Raw genomic sequence first — 20,608 nt, 5'->3', positions numbered from 1 at the left:
ATCTCTGACGTAGTATAGTACCGACTTTTAAATTCTGCCTTCCCGGCTGGAATGGAGGCCCACAGCTATAGGAGAAACATGATTGCATTCACCAGTTTATTTGGAGGTTACTTCCTTACTTATAAAATGGGCATTTCTGACTTAAAGTTCCTCCTGACCAGGAAGTTCTGGGGCTATGAATTTCTGCTGTCTTGTGGCCTGTTTGATTTCTTCCAAGGTACGGAGCTGAAAGACAAAAGCGTGCTTCGCCTGTCCCCAGGCTTTTTTCAGCACCTATTTCCCACTGTAAGAGCCTGTATCTTATTTTTATTTATTTATTTAAAATCCTCACCCCAGGATATTTTCCCATTGATTTTTAGGGAAAGTGGAAGAGAGTGGGAAAGACAGAGAGAAACATCGATGTGAGGGAAACACATGACTGGTTGCCTCCTGCACTTGCTCTGACCAGGGCCGGGTCTGGGGAGGAGCCTGCAACCCAGGTACATGCCCTTGACCAGAATCGAACCCGGGACCCTTTGGTCCACAGGCGACTCTCTATCCACTGAGCCAAACCGGTGAGCACTTAGAGTCTCTATCTTGATCACCCAAGATTAGGCAGCATCATAAACCGGTATATTTTTCTTCTTCAATTAGCAATAATCGCCCCTCAGATAAACCTCATTGGCTACCAGACTGCACTGCGAAAAGCTTGGCCTATTTTTTTCCCCAAAATATATATTTTACTGATTTTTTACAGAGAGGAGGGAGAGGGATAGAGAGTTAGAAACATCGATGAGAGAGAAACATCGATCAGCCGCCTCCTGCACACCCCCCACTGGGGACATGCCCGCAACCAAGGTACATGCCCTTGACTGGAATCGAACCTGGGACCCTTTGGTCCGCTGGCCGACGCTCTATCCACTGAGCCAAACCAGTCAGGCAAAGCTTGGCCTATTTTTTGATCTGCAGACACAGTTCAAAGAGAAATACTCAAAGCAACCAAACAAATCCCATTTCATTCATTACTGACCTTTATTAAAGAGCACTAGTCTATGAAAAAGACCCAAGTTGGTCTACGGCCCATTAATGGAACCCCTCCGCAGCAGCCGAGGCACCTAATCCCGGCACTAGAGTCGCCCTTGACTGCGCCCTACCTGCACCCCAATCGTCCATCTCAGACTGTGGCTTCCTACCAGGAAATGCCTCTCCAGTCGGGTCCAACCTTTCAGCCCCGAGGGCCTCGCCCTTCCTGCTAGGATGGTGGCCACAGAGTCATCTCCTCTCCTCACCCCCACCCCCGCCCGGCCCAGGTGACTGCTACACCTGCGGGGGCCCTCACACCCTCAAGTCCAAAGGTCTTCATTGTCTTATCAACAAGATACACTTTAAACGTCTTTCAATTCTCCCGGTCACTGTGTACAAGGGTCACTGTGCACAAGGCAGAGGCCACCTCCTCTCGGCTCAGTGCGGTGGCGTTCAAGGCTCTCCCAACCCCCGTCACTCCCGGGGCACAAGAACCACTACTCATCCCTCAGCCTGAAGGTTTCTTCTCCAAGAAGCCTGTCCGCCATTCGGCAGGCACAGCCGGCGCCTTCTCCTGCGGCGGCCGTGCTCCCTCCGTCTGGCAGTGATGACCCCCGGAGTCCGGGGCTGTGCCCGCGCCAGCCCCTTCCAGGGCAGGGGCTCACGGAATGCGGGAGGGAGGCCGAGCAACGAGCGCGGTAGCGGCGTCGGAGATGCTGGGCCTGCTCGGGACGGGCGCCCGCTCCTCAGAGGGGAGACTGAGGCGCCAGGAAGATGGGAGTCAGGCGGTGATGGGGGGGCGGGAGGGCGGGGATCGGATCGCAACACGACCGCCCGCAGAGCGCTCTCAGCGGCGCCCCCAACGGCTCGGTCCCGCCTTCCACCTGCACTTCCTGTTCCGGCGTGGGCCGGAAGTGGGCGGGCGGCGGCGACGGCGCGCGGAGGAGGTGGAGGTAGTGCCGGGCGGCCGCTTCCCGCCCCCGAGCCGGTTCGGAGCGGAGTGAATCTGAGGTCGGACCCGGAGCGGAGCCGGCCTAGCGGGCGCCGAGCCCACGCCATGGCCCGGAATACGCTGTCCTCGCGCTTCCGTCGGGTGGACATCGACGAGTTTGACGAGAACAAATTCGTGGACGAGCAGGAGGAGGCGGCGGCGGCGGCAGGCGAGCCAGGCCCGGACCCTAACGAGGTGGATGGGCTCCTGCGGCAATATCCTTCCCCGGCGTGGCGGCTCGGGCTCCCCTCGGCCCAGCGCTCCCACTTCCCTCCTCCCGGCCCCTCAGGCTGACTCCTCACTCCTCTTATCCGCGGCCCCCTCCGGTCAGTCTCCCAACTCTCTTCCGACCTGCCCCCCGTCCCCCTCCTGGGCAAGGTTCCCTGAGCCCGAATAGCCCCCACGTCCCCCTGACCCGCCTCCGCGCCCCCTCGTCCTGGCCCCCGCCCCCGGAGTCTCCCTCCGCAGCTCAGCCCCACGCGGCCCCTGCGCCCCGGTGGGCCGGCTTGCTCGGCGGCTCCAGGCGTGTGCGGTTCTCGCCTCCAGCCCCTCCGCTGCTCACTGCTCTGCGAGGCCTCTCCTCCTTTACTCCCCTTGCCTGCTCGCCCTCTCAGCTGTCCCTTCCTTGGACGCCCCATCTCTCCATCCTTCCCTGCAGGCAGTGGGGTCACTCGGGTTTCTCCGGCGGGAGGGGCCGAGGCGAACCACCGTTGAGTAATGGAGCAGCCAGGGCGGCTCCTGGGCACGGTGCTCTCGGGCCCGATCGCTGCACCGCACGACAATAGGTGGGTGGGTGGCTGCGGGGAAGAAAGGTCACGGGGGTAGCCTTCGTCCAGCCCTGAGGCCGGAGGTTGCCCACCTCTCACCCACAAACCAATCTGACCCTGAAGCTTCATGCCCTGGTTGCCGACCTCTTCTCAGCTGCCTACGAATGCCTTGGGTTTTGGACCTTGATGGTCTCAGCCATGTTCAACAAGTGAGTTTGCCCACCCCCCCAGCCTTCTTGTGCAGGAAGCAGTGGAAAAAAACTGGTAGTTTCGAGCTAAGAAAAACCGGAGAGCAAAAAGTGAAATGTAAAAGTAGAGCCCCACGACTGGAAAAGACTATTTTTGTGGCCGCTGAAAACTAGCATTTAGAAAACAAGATTAAAAATAGAGGTGGTTGTCACAGCCTGCTTGGCCCCTTAGCAGCTTGAACACAGGAAACTGACTTATTCTCAGAGGAAGGATTTTTCTTTATTCAAACGGTGTTACAGGAAGTGCCTGCCCCTCCCCCGCACTTGCCAGTGCAGGGTTGGAGGCTCATGCCGTATATAAATCAGGTTCTGGGTGTTTAATCAGTTGACTCAGCTTGGAAGTCGGGCCCATAGACTGCTGTTGGGAGGAGTCCAGTGTGCCTTGAAAAGAAAAACCTTCAGACTTACTTTGTTTGGACAGGAATGTGTTTTCGAATACAAACTTGTATTTCCTGCCCCATCAGGCTCGCCTTGCTTATTCCTTTGGTGAAATGGTGGCATGAGAAGACTCCATTGAAGGAAGGTTTGATTTTGCAGTCTGGTGCAGGACCTCATTCACAGGGTCAGGCCTGTGGCCCAGAAACGTCCACAGATGTGGAGGGCAAGGTCTGGTTATCTGCTGCTTTGGTTCTGGCAGATTTAAAGGTCTTCTCTTATATGCCGTTGGCCAGAAAAAGGTTTCTCGAAGCTGCTTGGAGACAGCTTGGCACGTCCAGGGGATGGTAGTTTCTTCACTGCTGGTAATGTTGGGAACCTTGTTACCATGGAGAGTGTACCTCTTGGGACTGGGGAAAGGGAGGTTAGCAGGTGAGAACTGAAATCCTAGCAAATGTGAGGCCCAGGGAAGGAAGAGGAACTAATATTTACTGCGTCCTTTCCATGTGCCAGGTATTGGGCTTATATTCCATCATTGAATTTAAACTGTGGAACAGGCTTCTAGGAGTCAGAACAGAGGAGAGTAGGAATAGGGGTCGGTTGATTGGAATGGGGAAGTGCTGGGAGGAGGCCTGTCTGTATATGGAAGCGAGTCATGGTGGGAGTAACATGAAATGAAAACACGTGCTGTGCATCCATACGGACCCAGCTCTATCATGCCATAGCTATGTGACCTTGAGTGGTCAGACACTCTCTCAAGCTCAGCATCCTTCTCTGTTAAAAGGAGGAGAACCAAACTGCCTTATATGTCCCATGGGAGCATCACTGGACAACATCCCAGAAGGCTTCAGCGCAGTGCTAGGCACAGAGCTTGTGTCTTGAACACGAAACTTGGGTCTGTGTGGAATGCAGCAGGAGACTGTAAAAAGAGCTTGGCTTTGGAGTCAGGCGTACTTGGGCTTGAAGGCCAGCTGGACAGCTTAGCTTTGTGACCTTGGACAGGTCACTTCCCTTCTGAGCCTCAAATTCGTTGCCTTTAAGATAAGAATGATGACTCTGGTCATAGACTTGTTAGTGATAATGACATGTGAAAGCACTTGGCACAGGATCTGAGACCTTGCAGGGATTTTAAAGTAGTCATTCCTTTTCTTCCTTGCTGAGCACCTTCTGGTCCTTGGGAGCAGGGATCTGTTCAGAGAAGTGGTTTTGAGTGATTTTGCGCTCTCTCCTTTCCCTGAGGAAAGCTGGCAATGTTTGGAGACATTTTGATTGTCAGGACGTGAGGGATCTAGTGGGTAGAGGCCAGGGATGCCGCTAAAATTGTCCGATGCATAGGCAGACCCCACATTGTCATCTGGTCTAAAATGTCAGTAGTACCATGGTTGAGAAACCCTGAGATAGAGGAGACTAGGGGTTGGGCAGGGCTCCCCAGCCTGCACAGCCTGTTCTCTGAAAGGGCCGGAGGCCAGCTTGATAAATGGTATGCCCTCGCAGCACCCTGTATCTCCTCACCTGCTGCAGGCCCACTACCCATCACGCTTGGGAGACTGGCAACAGTGAGGTGACTCAAGCAGTGGCTCTTTTTGCTCTTGTGGACTAGTTATCCTACTCTTCCAAATGATTTTGTCTGCCAACCATGCTGAAGAGTGAAGAGCACCAGCCAACTTTTCCTGTTAAGCCTCTGGGTCTCTGCTTATTGTTCCGGGACACCAAATTAGAAAAGAATTCTGCGGTAGAAGTTATCAGTGGCTGATGCCAGACTGGACCTTGCCTGGCTGGGGAAGAGGAATTCCAAGGCTGACAGATACGGGGTCTGTGGGTGGAGTGCAGCAGGCTCTGATCCACCTTCCACATTTGGGGGGTGGGCTGCCTCTCCAATGTGGAAGGTGGATCACAGCCCAGCAGGGCCCGGGGAGCTTGGCAGGAGTGGCTTTGGAGTGGTGTGGGCACTGCTCAGTCAAGATGGAGCCCACACTAGGGAAGACAGGACAGCTTTGCTCCAGAGCCCTGTCAGTTTATACGTGGGTATCGCTGCATGGTATCCGATTGGGCAGAAGCCATTCCTTGTTCTATTTTTGAGGCTTTTTGGCTGAAGCCAATGTTTTAGATGAGGAAATGAAAGTCGGCTAATGTAATTCAGTTTAAAATAGGTGTCACCTTTGGGGACCTAACCCAGATTATAAATTTCTTTTAAGTGCTGGCTATTCAGAACTCAGCAAAGAATCTGTCAGTATTGCAGCTGAGATTTGGGGGTAGGGGGCAGGGGGATCGGCTCATTTGTTGGCAGAGGTTCTTTTAGATTAATAAATCTCCCTCCTGGTAGCAGTTGGGACCTCACTGGCCTGGGGGAGGTCTTAGAAGATAAAAGTTTTAGCACATCTTAATTTCTTTATTGGTTTAACTGATACAAAACATTGGATTGAGAGTGAGAAGACCTTGGTTTGTGCCTTTGTTCTTCCCTTTTGAGAATAAGGTGAGATTGATAACCTCACATGGTGGTTGTTAGTATCGAGTAGGGCAGATACGGGGACAGTACCGGTACAGACAGGTGCAAGCAACTCAAGATTTTGCTGTAAGATACCCCTTGAGGGCAATTGCTTTGCTACTACCTTCCAGGAATGGAGGGAGGGTGTGTCCAAACTTGCTTTGAGCCCTAGCTGGTTTGGCTCAGGGGATAGAGCATCAGCCTGTGGACTGAAGGTTCCTGGGTTTGATTCTGGTCAAGGGTGCATGCCCGGGTTTGGGGCTCGATCCCCAGGAGGGGGCGTACAGGAGGCAGCCGATCAATGCTTCTCTCTCATTGATGTTTCTATTTATCCCTATCCCTTCCTCTCTGAAATCAATCAATCAATACATGAAATAAGAATCCTATTTCCTTTAAAAAACTTGCTTTGAGGGGGAATGTTTAGGGGATGGCAGAAGGAGTATGCAGCGTTGGCAGAGGTGTCCTCCACCCTCTGTGTGGCTCAGGGAGGCTACAGGCTACCATCTAAACAGCCTCTGTGTGCCCTCCTTCAAGCCTCAGTGGGAGGTGCTTGGATGGGATAAGATGCCATTTGACTTCCCTCTTGAGCTGTTTTTGAGATGAGTTCATTAATAAAGGCATGGACATGCTCAAGCCTAGCCGTCCTTAACTGGTGGTGATGCACAGGGGACATGCTTCGGGCGTTTCATGCAGCCCTGCGGAATTCTCCCGTCAACACCAAGAATCAAGCTGTGAAGGTAAATGGGGTTGCGCTGCAGCTCTGCTGGGTGGTGTTGGGACCTGGGCTATGGTTGTCCGTTGTCTCCAGCTGAGCGTGAGCTGCCTGGGGCTCTGGACAGTGTCTGTTCCATCTCTGCATCAGCGAGTATTTGCCAAGGAAGTGAGCTGGCACTGGCAGTGCTTCCACGGAAGCCTCCTGGTGTTCCTGACATCAAAGCTATCAGTGTTTATAGTAAAAACTCCCCAAAGAAACTGTTCACTCCTCCCCAGAGCCTCATGGGGTGAGAAGTCAGCCCAGCCCTTGCTGATTAGCAGAAGTATAAATTAGCTTGCCATGTGAGACTTATCGGTGGTTAGGCTTTTATAGGCTATTGAATAGGCTTTATTTGCCTAAGAATTTTCAGTGCTTTTTAAGATTTCCTGCCTTTTACAAACTAGGTGAGAAGATACAGTTGTGCTTATTGCATCTCTGAGTCTTAACATTTCATCACTGAAGCTAACATTTGGTCCAGGGAAAGGGGTTTGCGAAGCTGGGATTTTGCCCTTTTGTGGCTCAGGGGATAGAGCATCAGCCTGTGGACTGAAGGGTGTGTACAATGACTGCACCTCTCAAACATGGAAGGGAATGGCCCCTCTATTACTGGGGTGAGCACAGAGGGAAGCTGCAGACAGATAAACTTGTTTTTAAAAAAATAGATCTCCACCATTGTGATCCTGTGGATTCTAAGGCCTTGCTGGTGTCATCAAAAGTAGTGACATTTGCCCTGACCGGTGTCCTCAGTGGTTAGAACATCAGCCTGTGCACTGGAGGGTCACGGGTTTGATTCTGGTCAAGGGCACATACCTGGGTTGCAGGTTCGATCCTTCATCAGGTCAGGTTGCGTGCGAGAGACAACCAATTGATGTCTCTCCCCGCCTCCTCTCCCTCGATCCCTTTCCTTTCATTCTCTAGAAATCAATGGAAAAAATTCTCCTCCAGTGAGGATTAAAAAAAAAAAAATAGTAGTGATGTTTCTCCCCAGTAGTTTTTCTCCTCCCTCCAAAATAATGGAATAACTTATTGACATAAATAAGGGATACTTTGAAATTTAAGTCAACAAAAGAATTTCTCCCCACTATTTTTTTAACCTCCCAGACGGATTAGAAATTATGCAGTTTCAGGTGAGTTCATACCGCTTGGTTTGGTGTTTCTGTGCCAGCAGTGGGGGGCCTGGATGTGTTGGGCTGTGGCTTGGCCTCACTCCTTTTCTCTTTCCTCTGTAGGAACGAGCCCAGGGTGTGGTGCTGAAAGTACTTACAAATTTTAAGAGCAGCGAGATTGAGCAGGCTGTGCAATCACTGGACAAAAATGGCATTGACTTGCTAATGAAGTACATTTATAAAGGGTTTGAGAAGCCCACAGAAAATAGCAGTGCAGTGTTACTCCAGTGGCATGAAAAGGTATGTGAACACACTGCCCGTGCAGGCAGCCCACGGACTCCCCTCTTCGGGTTCAGATTAGCAGGTTAGATGTTCCAAAACAAACCTAGTAAGCTCTGATAGGCATATGAGAACGAGGGCCAAACTGGGACATTTGATCCCTTACCTCTGCCCAAAAAGCAACGGTAGGGATCCACTGTCTCTGGTAATCACAGTTGCTTTAGCTGCTGATGTATGCCAGGCAGGTCATGGGGCAGGTAACTTGGCATGGTAAGGTAGATGAGGAGTCCCAGATGGAGGCAGGCAGGCTTCTGGTGGCTGGGGCTTCATAATACTTTTTGCTTTGGTGGAAGTGGAGGTGGTGGTGGTGATGGTAGGGGTGCTTGGGAAGGCAGGCTGTGCCCTCCAGCTAGCGCTAAGGGCTTCCTGCTCTGGCCTCAGCCTCACCAGGCCAGAGTGAGCAGAGGCAGAAACCTTCACAGTCACTTTAAAGGGCCTTCATCCACCTGCAGGAAAAGCTGCCTGTCCTTTGCTAGGGTTGGTACAAGAGCAGGCTTTTCGCCAAGCCTGTGTCTTGCCTATATGTCCCTGTCCCCGCACACTGTAGAGCTACAGGAAGCACGCCCACCATCACAGGAGACCAGGCTATCACTAACATCCTTCCTGAATGCTCCATTGTGTTGTAAGGGAGTGATCCTCTTACTGAGGGGTCAGTCATTTGGCAGCTTTGGTGCTGGGCTAGGGTTGTGGCCTTGGTCCTGCTGGCGGGTATGGTGCCTGCTCAGCAAGAAAGTGAGGCCCTTGGTTTAGTATGTGGGGGCAGCTGTGGTGCTTGGGGAAGTGAGCCAGCCCTCTGCATGGTATCAGGGCCAGGCCTTTTGGGCCCTTTAAGGCAACTTGGTGCTCAGCCCTATTGGCATTTCTAATGATGGCTCCTCGAGGTAGCTCCGATGGGCATGTGTCAGTTCAAGTGCCTAGAGCAGTGCCAGCAGGCTGGAAACCATGAGCTTGTCAAAGGGGAAATTTGGGGGGCTCTGTTGTATGTGTGCTTGGTAACAGTGTTCTCAAGCCCAGTGCTGCCTAAAGAGTAACTCCTGGGCCTTGGCTCCAGGACAGGCCTGTTATCTTCTCCTAACTGCCTGTGCTCTTGCCAGAATCCTTTTCTGGGATCTGCGACATAATGATCTGGGTTAGGGAGTGCATCATCCCCTCCCCCCTGGCAAGCCAGGTTTCCCCTTGTCCACCTGGGTTCATTTGACACGTTTCCTTTTCCTGCTCCCACAGGCATTAGCAGTAGGAGGACTAGGCTCCATTATAAGAGTTCTTACAGCAAGAAAGACTGTTTAAAAAAAAAAAAGACTCAGGTTACCTTGAGAAGAATTTTGGATGCACAGGCTGGTGAAGAAGGAATTGACAATGGACCATCTTCCTAGGAACTCCCAACTATTTCAGGACATGCATCCGCTGAAGTGTATTTTATTTTCAAGGTGGAGGGAGAAATTGTCTTACTGTTTCCTAAATCCTTTTGCAGGATCTGATAGTCTATGCCTTTGTCCACGAATAATGCAGAACTGACATTGTGACTGTCTGCCAGAGTGGCTGGCCAGTGTTGGTCAGGTGTCCCTGTGTGCACTGCCTGTTTAAAACGGGGAGGGATGCTTTGGGCAGGTACAGATCCAAGGGCTGCGGTGGAAGGGAGAGCTTGTTTCTGAATTGGAAACCCCCGGAGGGTTTGTACAGACATCCCATTCTCCCAGAAGGCGGGCTCTCTTGGGTTCATTGTAAAGTGCCTGCTGCATCAATAAAGCTCTTGGCTTATTAGTATATACTTTGCAGTGTGTTTCATATATGTTAAAAAAAAAAAAAAAAGTTAGTGAATGGGATGGTAATGAATGAGGGGTTGACTATTCTGGAAACTCCCCAGGAAGCAAGCATGGCAATCCAGCCTCTTGCACAGCAGTACCTCAAGCCTGGGCTACAGTGCTACTGGCTGCTGTGGAGAGACGTTTTGCTGAATAAGTATTTATTGTTTTTACTCTTGATTTGTATGTAATTTGGAGCTTATTTAATAAAGTGCCAAACATTCAATAATTAACCTAGGCTTTAAAAAGTCTTTAGTTTGTGTGACTGCACTTGAGACCTGAGAGTAGGCCTCGGACAGGCCTGGTCTCCATCTCCTGACACTGGATTTGGCTGTGTGATAGCAACATTCTTATCGTGAAGTTGACAAGTTCTCTTTCAAGGATTAAAAGCCAGAAACAGGTAGCAATCAACCTACAAATATAAAAACCCATTTTGTTCCCTATAGCTAATAACAATGAGCTTTTTTGAAGTGAAAGATTCTTACCTTTTTAGCACACATGACTAGTCTACATTCTGTTGAAGGTAAGGACCCCATTCATGGTCTGAAGCTCTCCCCCGTCGTGTGGGCCTTGGAGATAGACGTTGACCAAAGCACACAATCCTCCCAAATCCTGCAGAACCCCACCATTCTTGGGAGGTAGGCCTAGGCTGCTGGCTTGTTAAATTACGTATATTTATTCACCCAGACCCAGTCTGCGGAGGTTCTTCCTGAAAGACAAATGCTCTGTAGCCCTTGAAGTATATGAGACACAATGTACTAGATTTAGTAAGTCAAAGAAATATTGACACACCATATCAAGTAAAACCCACTGTAGTTGCTTCTGGATTGAAGAGCTTTAATCAAAAAGTATATTGCACCACAAAGGACTTTTCTACAGCAGTCTTAGAGATAATATAATTCCTATTTACAACATGGAGGGAGAGAGCCAGATCCAATGCTCATATAAAGGGCCATATATATATATTTATATATATATATTGTTTCTATCACAGAATGTTTATACAAGTAAAAGTGCATTAAATCACTTAGAATAGTTACTCCACTCTTCCTCTTAAAGCTGAAGGAAATTCAGTGTGCAGGAGGCAAACCTAATCAGACTGAATCCACTAAACAAGTCCAGACTTCATGATGGCCCCACATCTACACCTAAACCTGCCGGGAGCGTGGGTGGGGTTAGGACCAGCTCAAGGGCTGGGGAAGCCACAGAGGAGTTAGATGGACTCCCACAGCTGTGCTATAGCTGCCTCTGGAGAGCCCTGAACAACTCGAATTTCAGGATTCTCTCCTGGAACAGCTGGTAAAGCTACCTCTTCCACATCAAAATTACAGAACAGAAGGGACTCCTGTTTTATGTCCCCAACAGGTAAATGGAAAATACCATTCTAAACAGGATAGACATCTTCAGGGAAGAGGTAGGTAAGTGAATGGGTCACTTGGCTGGCAGAGAGCCTGAGCTGGGACAAAGGTGATGCTGCCTTGCTTGGTACCTCTAGGTCTGTGGAAATGTAGCAGGTTAACTGCAAATCCTTGTTTTTCTGTGAGATATATTTCATATATTTTAACCCTAAGTGTAATTGAGAAACAGAACTTAACAGGATAACTGATAGTAAATTTTAAAGGAGCTCCAGTTACTAATTCAGTTTTTTATTTAACCAGTGAAACTTTCATCAAACTAAATCAATAAACAGTTTCCTTTTAGATTTGATATTGTGGCTTATCCAAGGCAAGCATGGTCCCTTTCTTTAGCAATACAAGCTGTTGTCAGTCACTACCAGAACCATCTGCATGTATCAAGTCCTGTAGCCAGCTGGGGGCTGTCTGGATACCATATATGAATGTAGTGTCATCTTAAATGGGGGTAGGGTGAGGAAGAAAGATGGCAGGCCACCTCCAATGTTTTGGTCAAGGCTGGGGGGAGGGACAGCTGCTGCCTCCTCTGAATACAGCAGACTGTCCTTAACAGTAGAAAAGTAATTAGCACTTGCTCAGTGCTAAAACTCAGAATCAAGAGCAAAGTAAATGAAATGCCACCACTGCTTCAGAGAGAAGCAGACGCCAGAGAACACTAGTGAAACTACAAAGGGACAGGAATCCCAACTTCAGAAATAATCTCTCGATGCTCCAATTTTCCTTTGGGAACACCACTAACTGGATTTTATAATACAGAAGACATTTTAGCTATAAAAAATAGTTTTAAATGGTTTACCGGCAACCTATCCAAGACAAGTACATTTATTAAGAAGGCAATTGAGTGTATTTGGATCTTCTTACACATTTGCTTGTTTTCTTCAATAAAATGAGATACTGTCAGTTGCATAGTCATTGCTCCACACTGGCTTTCGAGTATCTTAAGATGTACACATCTGAATTTCTAGGTAGTTTGAGAAACAAGGTAAAATATTTTCATGAAAGGTTAAAAAGCCTCTTCTAACTCATCTGAACCCAATCATGCTACCAAGGAAGGGGAATTTTTAAAAGCCACCCCCACTGAGTTCGCTGGTGGCAGAAGCAGGTGAGTCTGGCCTATGGGCACCATTTCAAAGGGCTTTTTGTCCAGCATTGTCACTACAGGATGGATTAGTTGCCTCCTCTCTGCCAGATGCTGACAGCTTCAGCTTTAAGTACTAACAAAAGTTAGAAATTCAGGTGCAGGCGTGCTAGCCAGAGCTGGGATTTTAGCAGCACTAGAAATGTGAGTAGTGCCAGGACCCTCCCATTTGTGACTGAATGACGGGATCCGCTGCCTCCTGAGGTCCTAATCAGCCTGCAGGGAAGTGGCCCTTAGGTCTTGTAAACAATGTGTAGACGCTTGTACAAAATACTGCAGTTACAGTGATGAAAAACCCACCCAGGCTAGTGTGTCAGTGTTCTTTTCACAGAAAGAGTGTCAGCCCACGGAGCTCCATCCTTGGGTAGTTCCATCTAGGACCATGGTATCCGAGGGTTGGAGATGGATGGCCGGATGCTGCCTTTGGGAGCTGGCTTGGACCCAAACCATGACATCTGTGTTTGAAACAGAAAAGACTTTTGAGATGAGAATCAGGAATAGGTGCAGAGGGCACTGAAAGAGCCCTCCCCCATCCCTGGGTGGCCCCTCCTGCCCTCCATGCACCCTGACTTCAGCTGTGACCAGAGCAGTGAAAATGGCTGTAGTGACAGATCTGTAGGGCTGAGCCCATTCTAAATATGGGAAGGAAACAGGAGTAAAAACTGAGTTGGCAAAACAGGTGGAATTGCAGGTATCTTTTCCTTAAATTTTTTTTTGCTATTACATAATTTATGCAGATTCTTTTAAAATATATTTTCTCTTTTTCTTTTTTAAGTCTGGGTGCTGGGCCAGACCTGGGGCTATTGACAAAGTGATATCAATTGCTTTGGAAAACAAGGTCTGTTGGTCAAGTACAGCAGAGACCTGTGGGCACAAAGCATGTGCTCAGTAAATACTGCCCGAGTCAAGTTCATCCAAAAGCACCTCTGAAGCTGATACCGCCACTGTGGGCTGCTCTCACCTGCCAGTGCTGGGAACACTAGGTACACGTTTTGAAGCTGGACAGCAGGCCAGGGAACCCTACCTTATACTCCAGGGTTTCTTTGAGCATGTTCTCTTCCTCTTGTGAAAAGTTCAGCAACACTGACACAGCTTTTATGAGATGAAAGGCCTGAAACAAAGTAAGTTTTGCTGCCTTGGGTCCAAGTGGTGGTGGTGGTGGTGCTGGTGGTGGGAGTTGGGGCTTAATGGCAGCATTTCTGGTTCTGTTCCTGGTGTGTGCTCCCAACAGTGAGCAAAGACCATGCAGAGGTCTGAGCAATGACAGGTTCTCTTTCTCCCTCCATCTTTTACTTCGGGGACTGACAAGATGACCAGGACATCCACAGCAGCTCTGCTCTGCAGAGGATGCGGAAATGCTGGGCAGATTCAGCTGCCTTGACTCTGGCCTCCACATCCAAACCACATCCCCTCCCAGGAGCTAGTTCCCTACTAGGTGCCCCCTTCTTGCTGCTCAAGTAGCAAGTCATTGCCGGCTGAAGAAATGACCAAGGGTCCACACTTATAGTCAAATTGGAATGCGAAAGAGAAAGAAATGGGTGTGGTGGGAAGCCAAGCAGGACTCTGACAAATAAGCCAGGCCCCGGGGTAGAACTCGGTACCAAATGCAATTCAGAAGCCCTGTACCTCGGATTCCCGACAGGACATGAATTTTAAAACCACGTGTTTAAGGTACTCGAAGTTGATTTCGCGGGCATCAGGCAGGTCAGCGTTATTTGTGACAGAAGGGGCCATGTTTGGCATCTCAGGGCCTGGCTTCTCCCGGACTTCGAAAAGCTCATTATCGGGTCTGATTTTCTGAAAAACCAAAGAAAAGATGCTACATTGAACTGCTCAAGACAGGTCAGAAAATCACGTGGGAGCTTCACCTGACCCATACTGTGATCACCTGCTGGTCCTCTGGCCCCCCTTCCTCCCAAGGAGGAATTGCCAGCAATCAGCAATTGCCTGAAGATAGCTCAGCTCCTCCAGGTGGGGTGGACAGTTGAGAGGAGGGAAAAAGGTCCCTGGGGAAGTTCAGACATTTCCTGTGTCAGGACACATGCCCTGCGGCGGTGAGCACCTCAGCCAGAGCAGAGGTCCTGCTCTCCTATGTTTGGGCCTGGCACTCTGCCATTCACATGCGGTACACCCATCATCTCACTAACTTCTCAGACAACATACAGGCTGGAGAAGGAGGGCACATGCCTGAGGTCACACAGCCACTTCATAGAAGCATGTTCAAGCTGGCAGGGCTGCTGTCCCACCAGCCAACATCGCGAAGACCCCTTGCAATCAATGGGAGGGCAGGGGAAGGGAAGCATCATCAAGCAGCAAGGAACCCCAGGGGACCAGAAAGGGAACAGGCAGCAGGGAGGGGAGGGCACTCACCAGTTCCTTCTGCAGCGTCTTTTTGAGTTCCAGCATCCTCTGCTGCATCTGCTTTATGGCCTGAGACAAATCCCCCACCCCAGACAAAAGCCACTCAGTAAATGCACATTTCACCATCTTTAAGGGGAAGGACAACAGAACAGACAGACACTCTTGGGTCCCCATACACGTTAGAAGTCCCTGCTTTGTCTCCTGAGAGGCTTATGCTGTCACACCTGTGTACCTGCTGCTATGGTCTCTTTTCCTTACATGGAGCTGCTTGAACATATTTGCTCTTTAAAAAATGTTTTTTATTGATTTTTAGAGAGAGAGGAAGAGAGAGGGATAGAGAGATAAAATAATGAGAGAGGACCATCATCCATCAGCAGCCTCCTGCACACCCTCTATTGGGGATCAAGCTCACAACCCAGCATGTGCCCTGACTGGGAACCAGTGACCTCTTAGTTCCTGGGGTGATGCTCAAACACTGAACCACACCAGCTGGGCCACATATTTGCTTCTGAAGCCTGTCAATGGCCACCAAAGTCACCGTTTACCCCTCTACAGAGCACCCAATACCCCAGTGGGGACAGGTCAGAGGCCAGGAAAGTCCCAGGCGCTCTGCCCTCAGGGCTGCTCCCAGTGCCTGCCTCCCTAAGTTCCACAGCTAGAAACATCTCTGTACAGTCTATTTCATCCTTCAGAATTACATGTATGTGCTATGATTTCCCAATCAGGCCAGAATTCATGGTTCTCGTCATCATCATTGCTCTCCAGAAATACCATAATTTGCAATGCTTATTTTGAAAAGTATAAAAGGTCATGTTTTTTCCTGTACAATCCACCAACATTGGGTTTTATATTTTTTTACTTATTTTTTTAAAATTTACCTTTATTGTTGAAAGTATTACAGATGACTCCCTTTTTGTCCACATTGACCCCCCTCCCCGCTCCCTCCTTTCCCCGGCTTTCACCATACTACTGTGTCCTTGAATTATGCATATAAGTTCTTTGGTTAATCTCCCCCCAACACCCACCTTCCCTCTGAGATTCTTCAGTCTGTTTTATGTTTCTCTGTCTCTGGATCCATTTTGTTCATCAGTTTATTTTGTTCATTAGATTTCACATATGAGTGAGATCATGTGATACTTGGCTTATTTCACTTAGCATAATACTTTCCAGATCTTTCCATGCTGTCTTAAAGGGTAAGAGATCCTTCCTTTTTTACAGCTGCACAGTATTCCATGGTGTAAATTTACTTATTTTTTTTTAGTGAGTTTAATTAGCATTATAACCTTACATGTATTTTGGGGGGGGGGGGGCGATTAATCCTCACTTGAGGATATTTTTCCTTCTTCCTTTTTTTTTTTTTTTTTAAAAAAAGAGAGTGGAAGGGAGGGAGAGAGAAACATCGACGTAAGAGATTCATTGACTGGTTGCCTCCTCTACATGCCCCGACCTGGGGCCGGGGATCCAGCCTGCAACCAAGGTACATGCCCTTGACTGGAATCGAATCTGAGACCCTTCAATCCTCAGGCCGATGCTCTATCCACTGAGCCAAATCGGCCAGGGCCTTAAGTGTAATTTATTACTCATCCCATTAATCACTAGAAAGGCTGAACTGTGTTCCCAATGAAAAAATTTACTATATAAGGAGCAGTACAAGAAAAAATTTTAAATAAAAATTTCTCCAAAGTCTCACAACTGTAACACATGACAATGAGATTTTCTCATGGATTTCTAGTCCACGTCACTCTTGCATCGACTAGGTACAATTTTGAATAGTATTTTTCCTTTATCAGAGTTTTCACAGCTTCCTACAGTTTTCCTAATTAAACTTTCAATGTGACAGTAACTCTAGGGGATTCCCATGTTTTAGTGTATAGCTGAGTTTCCATTTTTTAAGAAATTTTTATTTATTGATTTTTTTAAGAGAGAGAGAGAAAGAGAAAGAAACACTGATTTGTAGTTCCACTTATTTGTGCATTCATTGGTTGCTTCTTGTATGTGCCCTGGCCAGAGACCAAACCCACAACCTTGGCATATCGGATGACACTCTAACCAACTGAACTACCTGGCCAAGGCTTGAGTTTTCATTTTTAAACAAAGCTGTACTATGTTTTGTTTTCTCAAGAGAGGTTTCCCCGCAGTCTCTCTAGAGCATCAGTTCTCAACCTGTGGGTCGCGACCCCTTTGGGGGTCGAATGACCCTTTCACAGGGGTCGCCTAAGACCATCAGAAAACACATATAAATTACATATTGTTTTTGTGATTAATCACTATGCTTTAATGATGTTCAATTTGTAACAATGAAAATACATCCTGCATATCAGATATTTACATTATGATTCATAACAATAGCAAAATTACAGTTATGAAGTAGCAACGAAAATAATTTTGTGGTTGGGAGTCACTACAACATGAGGAACTGTATTAAAGGGTCATGGTATTAGGAAGGTTGAGAACCACTGCTCTAGAGGAAGGAGAGGATTGGGTGAGAGGATCCTGAGAGTCTTGTCAAGTACATTAAACTGCCCCCACTACACTCCACTTAATAAAATGGTAATGGGCTGTTTCAATTTGTATTCTCTTGGTTGACCATGAGACTGGACATCCCTCCAAAAGTACATTTGCTATTTTATGTTACTCGATTTTCTAGGATTTTGGCTCATTCATTAATTTATCCAATAAATATTGATTGAGTCCCTACTATGGGCTGTCCTAGAGGCTGGGGAAATAGCAATCAACAAACAAAAATATGTTTGCCCTCAGGAGGGCAAAGTGTCAAAACCAAATGTAAAGCCTATCAGAAGGCATGGAGAAAAAGAGCACGGCAAGGGGCTAGGCAATTCTGGTGGTGAGGGCTCACAGGGACAGCTGGGAGGCCTCACTGACAAAATGGTACCATAAAGGAAGTGAAGGTCAATGGAGGAAGAATCTTCCAGAAAGAAGGCTCAGTGAGTGCAAAGGCCCTGATGGTGCTTGACCGTCACAGTGGGCAAGGCCAATGTGCCTGAGAGGGGGAGTGGGGATAGCAGAGGAGGGCGGTGAAAAGGGTAACAGGGGCAGGGCTTTGTGGGTCTTTGCAAGGACTTGGCTTTTATAGAGAGAAGGGAGATAGGCTAGAATCCCAACACCATCTGGGGAAGGCTGGCAGCAGTGGTGGGGCTGAGAAGCAGCTGGCACGATATCAAGGGAGATCCAAAAGGATTTGCTAATGTTTGGATGTCGAGGACGACACCAAGATTTTTGCCCTTTCCTGAGGTAGGAAAGATGGCAGTAGCTGCAAGGGAGCACGGACATCTGGAGTTTGGTTTTGGATGTTTTAAGCTTCAGATGCCTTTTAGATACAGAGCAGATCAGTGCAGGCGTCTAGAGTTCATGGGAGCTGTCCGGAGTTGAGACATGGATGTGGGAGCTGGCAGCGTGCAGTTTGGGTGAGATCACAGGGGAGTGAGTACAATTTAGAGAAAAGGTCTGAGGGCTGGACCCTGAGGCACACAGTGTTTGTGCACTTTTCTGTGTCTATTTTATATTTCACAGGAAAAGATTAAATGTGAATGTGGGGGGAAGAGAGGGAGTAGAAAGAAGGGGGGAGGGGTAAGGAGGGGGAGGAGAAGGAAAATGAACACTTTTCCCCTTTGTTAAAGATCTAAAAAAAAAAAAAAAGACAATCACACAATTTGGGGGCAGAATTACAGGCCAGAGCATAGTCCACACATTGAACTTCACAGGGCACTTTAAAAACCAGGATCAGCCGAGACCGGTTTGGCTCAGTGGATAGAGCGTCGGCCTGCGGACTGAAGGGTCCCGGGTTCGATTCCGGTCAGGGGCATGTACATTGGTTGCGGGCACATTCCCAGTGGGAGATGTGCAGGAGGCAGCTGGTCGATGTTTCTCTCTCATCGATGTTTCTAACTCTCTATCCCTCTCCCTTCCTCTCTGTAAAAAATCAATAAAATATATTGAAAAAATAAATAAATAAATAAATAAATAAAAACCAGGATCAAAGGAGGCCTGCATTTACAATTGCAGAGGCCTGCTGGGGAGGGGAATCATCACATTGAATTAGCCTCTACCAAATACCAGGAATTTTACAGGACAGCTCACACTTTCATGTCACCCTCAAAGGCAGATCTCACTGCTATCACTTCACAGCTGTAGAAAGAAAGGCCACAGGAGAGGTGAGAACAGGGGTCCAACAGGACAAAACTGGTGACAGCAGAGGAGGCTGGGAACACCTAGATTTGCTGCTGCTCAAGCGCTGATCCTCTGGACATTGTTTCCCGTGGGAGGCAGGGGAGGAGACTGGGGGAGTGTGAAAGGAAGACAAAAATGCAGAGGGAAATAGAAGAGGAAAACCAGGAAAAATCCCTTTTAATGAAAGAGTATCTCCCCAGGAGGTGCCCAAGGAGCATCAGCAAAATTCTCAGAAGGGACTGAGGCACAAGGACAGGGAAGGGCAGAGATATAAAGAGCTGAGGTAAAGAGCACCCTTACCTTATTTCTCTCTAGAAGTTGCTGCTCCAAGTCCTGTTTTTCCTTCTGTAGCTGCTCTAGGTCCATGGCCCCCACCTCACCATTTGGTATCCCCTCTGCAGGCGGAAGCTGGTATGCAGGCTCACGCACAGCCCTCGACCTTGAGGTTACCTACAGGGTGGGACAGCAAGTTGAGAGCCAGGACAGGGGTCAAGCTAAGCCACAGGTCCATGGGGATGGGGGCTGGGGAGTGGGGGGGGAGGGGACGGGACAGGGACCAGACTCGTTCCAAAGGTGTGGACTGCTGTGCTCTAACTGCCAAAAACCAAACAGACTATGGAGAGCCCGGCCAACACCTTCCGGAGGGACAATCCACTTTCCACGCAGCAAGTCTGCCTGAAGGAAAGGGCCATAACACCTGATTGCTGACAGGCTCCTCAAGACTCACAACCTCCAAGTCAGTTAAGCAGCCCCACCTTAAAGAAAGCTAAGGCATCCCCAGGCCAGTGAACCCAGCAAGCTTCCTTGTGTCTGCCCATTGCCGCCTCCTACTGGCAGACTGCAGCTCTGCCCTGTGGTTTGCTGCCATACACCATGGCCTGGCGGGCTAGCATGGGACTTACCTGGAGCTCGCTGACTGAGAGTGCCAACCCCTGTTCCTGGCCTGGCAGCCTCAGCAGGTCCTCCCGCCCAGCGGATGCTTCGGGTTCCTCTGCCCTTAGGTTTCTCAGGGCCTGCAGCTCACTGCGCAGCTGGTGTGCCTGCAGCAGGGCAGCGTCATGACCTAGGCCGGGCAGAGGAGGTGAGCCCAGTGACTCCATGCTGCTTCATGCCTGGGCCACCTCAGGGTGGGGGTGCTGGGCGGGAACAGGGCAGACCCCTCACCTTTCTTCAGCTGGAGAATCTCCTGCTCTTTCTGGAGAATCGCAGCCGTGCTTTCCTGCAGACTCTGCTCCTTCTCATCTACTATGGATGTCAGATTAGCAGCCTTCGAGAAAATAACGCTGAGAGAAGGCTGGCAGCAGTGAGCCCATCTCCTCCAAGGACTCTCTCCTTTTCCACTCCCTAGGCCTCCAGAGAATCCCTCCCTGAAGTCCACAGCCTAGAACATGCCCCAAACTCACCTTTGCTCAGAATCATGCACACACCAATTCTCCTTGGCAGGGGCCCTGCAGATGGGCACTCGCCCTCACTGCCTCTCTGGCCTGCACTGGGCCACCCAGAGAAGTGGCCATTTTGCTCAGCCTTCCAACAAGCTGGTTCTAAGCGTAACTTCTAGGTCCCCTATGCCTGGCATTTTCTATACACGACCTCATTATGATACCCTGGAAGGTGTGATCATCCTAGAGTCATTTCAAAGG

The 20,608-nt window shown here is 49.1% G+C and overlaps 2 protein-coding genes across 8 annotated transcripts in view; one reads left to right on the top strand and one right to left on the bottom strand.

The window, feature by feature from the left end:
• Window positions 1-1,916: 1,916 nt before the first annotated feature.
• On the top strand, window positions 1,917-9,831 carry ARPC5L (actin related protein 2/3 complex subunit 5 like). The gene is made up of 4 exons (XM_070430703.1): window positions 1,917-2,209; window positions 6,534-6,605; window positions 7,852-8,028; window positions 9,292-9,831. The coding sequence occupies exons 1-4, from the start codon at window positions 2,060-2,062 to the stop codon at window positions 9,352-9,354; spliced, it is 462 nt and encodes a 153-aa protein (XP_070286804.1). The 5' UTR covers window positions 1,917-2,059; the 3' UTR covers window positions 9,355-9,831.
• An 858-nt stretch (window positions 9,832-10,689) lies between these two features.
• The window catches only part of GOLGA1 (golgin A1), a 39,723-nt gene continuing 29,804 nt past the window's right edge, over window positions 10,690-20,608 (bottom strand). For 6 of the 7 annotated variants that reach the window (XM_070430694.1, XM_070430699.1, XM_070430696.1 and 3 more), the window contains 7 exons: window positions 20,133-20,235; window positions 19,871-20,031; window positions 19,269-19,418; window positions 14,790-14,849; window positions 14,046-14,216; window positions 13,444-13,530; window positions 10,690-12,874 (listed from right to left, as the gene is read on the bottom strand). In XM_070430694.1, the coding sequence (XP_070286795.1) occupies window positions 12,794-12,874; window positions 13,444-13,530; window positions 14,046-14,216; window positions 14,790-14,849; window positions 19,269-19,418; window positions 19,871-20,031; window positions 20,133-20,235 (813 nt within the window). In that variant the 3' untranslated portion in view covers window positions 10,690-12,793. The remainder of the gene's footprint in view (window positions 12,875-13,443; window positions 13,531-14,045; window positions 14,217-14,789; window positions 14,850-19,268; window positions 19,419-19,870; window positions 20,032-20,132; window positions 20,236-20,608) is intronic. The other variant, XR_011473360.1, reaches the window with a different exon arrangement.

Source organism: Myotis yumanensis, unplaced genomic scaffold (genome assembly GCF_028538775.1).
Source record: "Myotis yumanensis isolate MYYU_CA2020_CCGP unplaced genomic scaffold, mMyoYum1.0.hap1 SCAF_12, whole genome shotgun sequence".
NCBI lineage: Eukaryota > Metazoa > Chordata > Mammalia > Chiroptera > Vespertilionidae > Myotis > Myotis yumanensis.
Note: the sequence above shows the minus strand (reverse complement) of the source record. Positions and strands in the feature narration are given on the sequence as shown.